General features: G+C 38.7%; 1 protein-coding gene across 4 annotated transcripts in view; it reads left to right on the forward strand.

The window, feature by feature from the left end:
- Window positions 1-885: 885 nt before the first annotated feature.
- LOC107708509 (nectin-3-like protein) overlaps window positions 886-7,445 on the forward strand; it is a 65,257-nt gene continuing 58,697 nt past the window's right edge. For 2 of the 4 annotated variants that reach the window (XM_016512774.1, XM_016512773.1), the window contains exon 1: window positions 886-1,067. In XM_016512774.1, coding sequence (XP_016368260.1) covers window positions 974-1,067 — 94 coding nt within the window. In that variant the 5' untranslated portion in view covers window positions 886-973. The remainder of the gene's footprint in view (window positions 1,068-7,445) is intronic. The other 2 variants (XM_016512771.1, XM_016512772.1) reach the window with 2 other exon arrangements.

A 7,445-nucleotide genomic window follows, 5' to 3' on the forward strand; every position in this document is an offset into this window, starting at 1 on the left:
CAGTGTTGCCAACTAATTTTCAGGGGAAGTTGCTAAAGGAAGGTTGATTTGTTGCTAAAAGTTGCTAAATGACGCGATGTCATTGCGCGGTGACGTCATTGCGTAATCACGATGCAAAATTGTCACTGCATCAAATCTCAGCAAAAAATAAAAAATGTATATGTTAATTTAGATGTGTTTATAAAATAATATAAATGCATAATATAATATTAAAATATAAATAACTAATTTTAAATACAACATTGAATTATTTAACACTTTCACATTTTTTAACAATTACAATTTAAGTTTATTTTTATTAGCTAGTAAACTAGTAAAACTACTCATTCTGAACAATTATAGTTTTAAGCTGTGTATTAGTAGTTCGTATGCTACACTCTAAGAAATGTCTGTAAAAATAGGGCAAAATCTATTAATATGAAGGAATTTTCCGTAATTATTATTCATTAAAATGTTTTTTTACCTACATTTTAAATTACGCATGGTATTTTGTGTTTTCGGGTTACAGGGTTACAATGGATAACGTGTATCATAAATGAACAATTATTACTATTATTATTAAATTAAACAATTGCTAATAGCAGCTAACTTAATTCATGTGAATTGTGTACTGCTAGGCACCTTTGGTTTCCTCTTTTCGTGTAATTTAGATGGAAAATGTGCGCCTTTTTTATCGTTTGAGTCACTTATCAAAAGTTGCTAAATGTTGCCAAATAAATTTTAAAAAATAGCTAAATTTGTTGCTAGGTGCTTTTGGAAGAAAATGTTGCTAGGGTAGTCTGAAAAGTTGCTAAATCTAGCAACAAAATTGCTAAATTGGCAACACTGACTGTGCGCTTCACGTGAGACTACACACCCCCATAACGGGGAGGCAGAGTGGTACGGTCCAGGCGCAGCCTTTTCCCTATGGAGTTGTTGCTGAGGAGCTTTCAGAGTTTCGGGGAACGAGAGAAGCAAGAGCGCGGGCGGTGAAATGGTGCTGACAATGACTGCCCACTTTCTCAGGAATAACCCGATTCACCCGGGACTGAATGTTAGAGTCCTGCTCATGCTGTCATTTGTGTCAGGTAGGTTCGATCATACCTTATTTGCTATGTCGTGAGCGCGCAAGCCCTCGGCAAAGTTTGGGGGAATCCAGCGGTCTGTGGAAAGTGTTGAGCGCGTGAACCTGATGCCGTCCATGCTCGCGGACAGTCCTTCAAGACGTCACCGTGCAACGTCGTTTGTGCCACGAAAAGTTTCTCAAACTTAGGTTTTGCTGATTTCATTTTGGATACCTTCAAAATAATTATCCTGGAACCCAAATCTAGCCATCTAAATTGTCTTAAATCCGTTATTTTCCTTCAAACTACGCCGATTGTATGAACGCAGTAATCTTGCACGAGGACTGAGATTCAGCTGCCATGGAAACATCCTAGCAGAAACTGAGAAACAAACAGTCGCTGTTTTTTTATGTATATATAAATAAATAAATTATTTATTTTTAACCTCACATCTTTAAAGAATAGTTGAATACTCGAAGTAACCCCTTGACATTTATGTTGGCAGTGGAATGCTAGTCATTGTTTGCCAGCTCGTAATCCACGCCAAATGTTGCGTTCTTTTTGTTTGTTTTTAGAGTGCAATTGTGGTCGTAATAGAAAAATAGAATTCGATGTTATTTGCTTCGTTTGTTGACTGAAAGTTAATTTGAAAAATGGACTTAACTTTCATTTTATGACCCACATCAGATTAGCAATTCCCAGTTCCTTGTAACTTCATCAGAAGTATTTTATGTAAGTGACCCAAGTTTGACATTTGCTTCCTTAGACGCTTATTTGGTTTTGCATTTTGCTGGCTAATGACATCTCTGCAGAAACATCCAATTTAAGATTGCTACCTGGTTTCTAGCTGGTCTAAGCTGGTCATACCTGCAACCTTGCAGTTAATTGTAAACAAGATTTTCCTACAGGCACAGTTTTCATTGACAGTTAAAATCATTCTGTCCCGAGAACACCTGTCACGACCACAGTTGCCTTCTTTTAGCAACGGGCTTCAGTTGTGTATCATTTTGCAGCTGTAGGGGACACATTCAGCCAGAGGTCAGACCACAACACAGCACTCCGGCTCGTGCACAGTGGGGCGGTATCCATAGTGACCCGTTTGTCTGCACAAGACGGCGTCCTCGCGCCCAATCGATCACTCACTCATTCACTCAAAGTAAATTCCGTCATTTTCCAGCTTTTGTCGGGCCTTGGGCATGACAACAATTGTCGGTTTTGTCTGTGACGTAGTTAAATGTTACAATAAACGTTTGGACTGAGATAGGATGTTTTAAAGATTTACTTTGTAACTTTCTTTCATTTGTATTTTTATTAATCTAGGAGCAAAGGTAGGGACTTGGCTTATTCTTAGTATTTTGTGACATATACCGGTACATCCTGTTCATTTTAAGGAGACAAATGTCAGGCCAGACGCCCTGTTGACACTAAGACCTTGTGTCCAGCGGGGTCAGCCACTGCGTCTCCTGTCCTCAGGTTTGTCCAGACATGGTGTGGTCGTTCGCTGCACTGCAGTAAGTGATGGCGGCAGGGGAATGAGGAGAGAGAGGAGGAAAGAATAACAGTTAAAATACCACACAGGAGCTGGGGATTAGCCCTGGCATTCCACTCTGTGTATCCCACCCTCCCTCCTTCCTTCGCTCCCGGTCTTTCTCTACCTCTCTCTCTCTCTCTCTCTCTCCCTCAAACTGCTCTTCGCTCCATCTCATTCATGTCGTCTTAATTGCTTTTTTCCCTCTGTCTCTGTCACCGTGTTCCATTTTTATCCCTGAATCAAATTGGTTGGTTAATAACTTGGACTTAAAATTTTCTCCCAGGCCTTTTTCTTTGTTAAACGCAGATTTTCTCCACACGTCGTGTTATTTCAGTCGCGTGATATCAGTATCTAGACTTTTTGTATAGATATCATGGTACTTTCTATGAAAAGGGTACACTTAGGTGTCCCATTACTGAACTTGAGGTACAAATTTCATGTTTTTCTTGAAGACAATTAAGTTTCCAAAAGTATTACCTAACATAAGATCAACAAGTATGAATGGTAAATAGTTTTAAATGTATCAACTGTCAGTAATGACAAAATGTTTGTGTTTCACAGAGGGCTTGACCTTTATGTACTTGTATAACAAAGTCATGCAACAGTGTCATAATTTAGATATATGTTAAATTGATATTTAATTCATTGTAGCAAAATATATTTTAAACTAGTATTTACATACTACTGAGACCTCCTGCGGTTGCAAAGGTTGATCTCAAGATGGAATGGAAGTAGCAATTAGGGATGCACCGAATGTTCGGTAACCGAAATAATTTGGCCGAAAATAGCAAAAAAAGCTCTTTCGGTGTTTGGCCGAATAAGCGAAAAAGACCGAATAAACTGTACCGAACAATGACGTGACGCGATCAAATAGCAACCAGCGTAGAGTGAGAGGCGCAATGCAACAAACATGTCAGCTTTGTGGAAGCATTTAAAAGTGTCCGAGAAAAACGCAAAAAATCATTACAAGCACTGACAGCGAGAGACTGTTTAGTAGCCTACTGCATTGCATGTCTTCGATGAGAAGAGGTGATTGTTGCTGGTTACTGTATGATGATTGAAATCGCGAAATGGCCTTAAACAATTAGTAAATAAACTGCAGAACATCATGTTTAAGTCTCTTCTGGTCAGCAAGGCTGCTTTTATTTGTATAGTAGAAAATACATGCCTGATTCAAGAAGGGGGTCTGATGGCCAAAAAAAAATAATTTTACTAACTTATTAATTTTAAGTTAAATTGTGCTTTGTTGGTATAATGTCTGCTAGAATGTTAAAAAATGTTCAGTGTTAAATACTTTTAAATTGTTGTTTTGTAATAGATTTTTTCTTTGAAAAGCAAGACAAAACAGTAAAAAGCACATTTTGGCTATTTAATTTTTGCAATGGTGAAAAAAATTGGCAAAATGCATGGGGGAAAAAAACTCGAAAAACCTTGTTCAGTATTCAGCCTTCGGCCCAGTATTTCATTTTGTTCAGTTTCGGCTCCGGCCAAGAATTTTCATTTCGGTGCATCCCTAGTAGCAATAGATCTTTTCTTCTGTATTGTGTCAAACAATTGAGTGAATCAAATGATCATAAAGACAAAAATGTAAGGCAGGGACTTTGGTCAGTCCATTGGTCATTGATTGGATGGAGGCAGATCTGATTGTGACAATAACACATGCATTTAAAAAAATAGGTGAATTTCCATTTCTTGCTATACTTAAGATCCTCTTAAAAAACACTGCATGAACACTTGCAGTGATGGTTTGCATTATTGCATGCTAACTTGCTAGAATTGAACAACTAATGAAACTGGTTCATATTGTCGACACGGGGAAAAAATCTCTATTACCCAATTGTGTCAGCCAAAACCGCTTTTCCATCAATAGGGTGCTGGTGTCGGATCCCGTGCCAAATCTGGAACCACTCTGCACCTTCTAGTCTGGAAAAATCAGCACTCTCCAAGGCCCTAAATTCATGCCAGTGCCAAACCAGGAACCACTAACATCAGAGGCTAATAATATTCTCACTGAGTAAATTATAAGTATAAATATTTCCTTTCTAATTCTTCTTTGAATGTTGTCTTGACTCTCTTCTCTGTGATCGATAAAAGCACTAAAAGGTGATGTGGGAATTGAAGCATTAGTGGTGTTAAAGGCAGTCCTTTCAACACTCATTCTCTATGTGTTTCTCTAGAGCTTAAGTCACTGCTACCCGGCCCCCTGAGTGCTCTCTCTTATCAAGACAGAATTGATGGGGCCAGCGGTGTGTCTGCGAGTAAGATCCATATGTAACATGATTTTTATTGATAATGTTGTAATGCTAGTGACATGGAATCTGTGAGGTAAAACAAAGTGTTCCGTCCGCAAGACCATTAAGGCATCAGTACATTGTACACATTAAGAAGTCTTAGCCAGGTTCTTTATTCATGAATAACCTATGAAAAACATGCATGTTCTTTGGTTGGAGGAGTAGATATTTCTCCACTTTTGCACTCCAGGTCACGCTGCTTTGGAGCGGGGTTGAATAATGAATGACCTCTTTATATAGACCCTTTCATCTGTGCTTGTGAGAGCCCATCATCATAGGGGTGTATGGTGGAGAGTGAGATCACCTTCTGTACCGGTCCTGATTCTAATGTCACCCTTTACACTCTTACATAATGACCAGTTTTACATATGGACACTACTGTTAAAAAGGTTGTTGTTGTTTTAACTAAGAAATTAATACTTTTATTCAGCAAGGATACATTAAATTAATAAAGAATGACAGTAAAGACATTTATAATGTTACAAATGATTACTATTTCAAATAAATGAGGTTCTTTTGAACTTTCTGTTTAATAAAATTAGGGGTGTGCCCGAAGCGTGAAACAAATAACGCGTTATACGGAGCCACTAAAAGGTTAGCCGCTTGCTAGCGGTAGCCTGTTGCATTACAGTACATGAAAGTTCACTTACCACATACACAGAGTAAGGAGAAATGTCTGATAGGACATTTCAATAGCGGCTCCCTAATGCCCGCAATTTATATACAGTCGCCTATACCTACCCAACGATATAATTGCGAGAAAAAGTATTGAAATATATTTTTTTTTATCCTCCCATCTCGTAGGCTATTTATTCCCTTTAGGGTTTCCGCAGTACACTTCATTTCCTTTCCGAACACGGAACTGGTATGCGGCGGATTGCGGGAGAGGGGGGGGAGGAATGACGATGTCAGCTTAACATCGTGATGTCTGTCAGCCATCGGCGATGGACGATGTCATCGTCTATCGGCCCAACCCTAGTCTAAAGTTTGAATGTTATTTTTTCTTAGTCTATAACAAGTACTCGACTACCCTAATACATATTGCACCTCTCCACGAAAAAGTTTTTTCTTACTGTACCCTGCCTGCAGGATCAAGATGAGCTGTCTTTGCACCATCAGAGACTGAAAACAGAGCGCTGCCAGCATTTTTTCCCCAAAAAAATTGCTCTGTGCAGAAGAACAAAAATAGACAGGTTTTTCTGAAATTAAGGATCACAGGGAGATTTAATAACTGACACAGATTGATTTAAAATTTTGTGACTTTTAAAGAGGGATGAAATGTCAGTGCTGTAGAGAACTGGGATTCATTCATCTGTCCCTCTGTTGCAAAAGAGGATTAGGCCTAAGCAATAATGGAGAAGCCAGTTTAGGATGCCATGTGTGAGTGTTGTGATGGTGCTGTTGTTAACATAAGAGAGAAACAAACAGACAGTCAGTGATCTCTGAGTGCAGTTCTCCCCAGTATTAATCTCTAAGATGACCGGCCCAGCTTTTTGCCGGAGCATGAAGGGCAGTCGTGTTTCAGTGACCTCCTCATCAAGCAGCTGTCTCTCTCTGTGGGTGGGGAGATGAGCTGTGTGTCTTCTATGAGCCTGTGGGCTTTGGTTAACAGTGACATTTTCACCCTGTGTGTAGTTTCTAACTTCTTTCTATGGCTTGATTACTTTCTGCAGCTGTCAGTGGAGGATGGCGGTCATAGATTTTTTGTTTTTTCTGATCTTTGCTCTACTGCTGGTTAGTGTTTATGACTTGATGTGTTATTATGATTCCAAAGGATTTGCATTTTCTGCACTGATTTTGAGAGAACTAAGCTTGAATACTCCATTATGGATTTAAACATGAAATGTTTTTGTTGTTTTTTTTCTAACCAGGCTTATTGGAAAAAACTTTTCTGATGATACTTTATTTCTTGTACATTTCGTGACACTTTCAAAGTGAAATGTCCATGGCACTAAATGCACACGGGAACCGCACCTGAGCGCTCCACATTGCAAGTGCAGTGCTGTATCAGGTGAGCTACCAAGCAAGTTTACTACACCAGAAAAGCCATATAGAGCTGGTAATGTGATGCAAACATCAAAATGTGTTAGTTTGCAAATAATGTATGGTAAAAGTGTTTTGACGTCATAATGTAGTATTGTGCAAGAGACTGTGAACTGCAGTGAATTGTATGTATAAATATATGTATAAAATGGAGTGATAACATAGTATTTAACATGGTAACAATGTTTTATATCATAGTGGAGTTTTGGGAATTACAGTCATTGGTTGCAAACATCAAAAGTCCTATTAATGGTTTGCTTGCAGTTGCCTCTGTACATGAAACTTGCCCAGGAGGAACGGTTTAAACATCACAAAACGCCTGTAGGTCATTTTGTTGCGTGATGTTATGACATAGAGAAGGGAACGAGTGTTTCATGCAAAGTGTAATCTAGGGCTGTGCGATATTGAAGAAAAATGCGATATGCGATACGATAATACTTAAAGTGCCACATGCTCAGATGAAACAGTTTTACTCAGCTGTTGCTGAGTCAATTCTGTGAACTTCTATAACTATCTTGTTTCATATATATATATATA

The sequence above is a fragment of the Sinocyclocheilus rhinocerous genome, unplaced genomic scaffold, assembly GCF_001515625.1.
Source record: "Sinocyclocheilus rhinocerous isolate Xijiao unplaced genomic scaffold, SAMN03320098_v1.1 scaffold506, whole genome shotgun sequence".
Lineage (NCBI taxonomy): Eukaryota > Metazoa > Chordata > Actinopteri > Cypriniformes > Cyprinidae > Sinocyclocheilus > Sinocyclocheilus rhinocerous.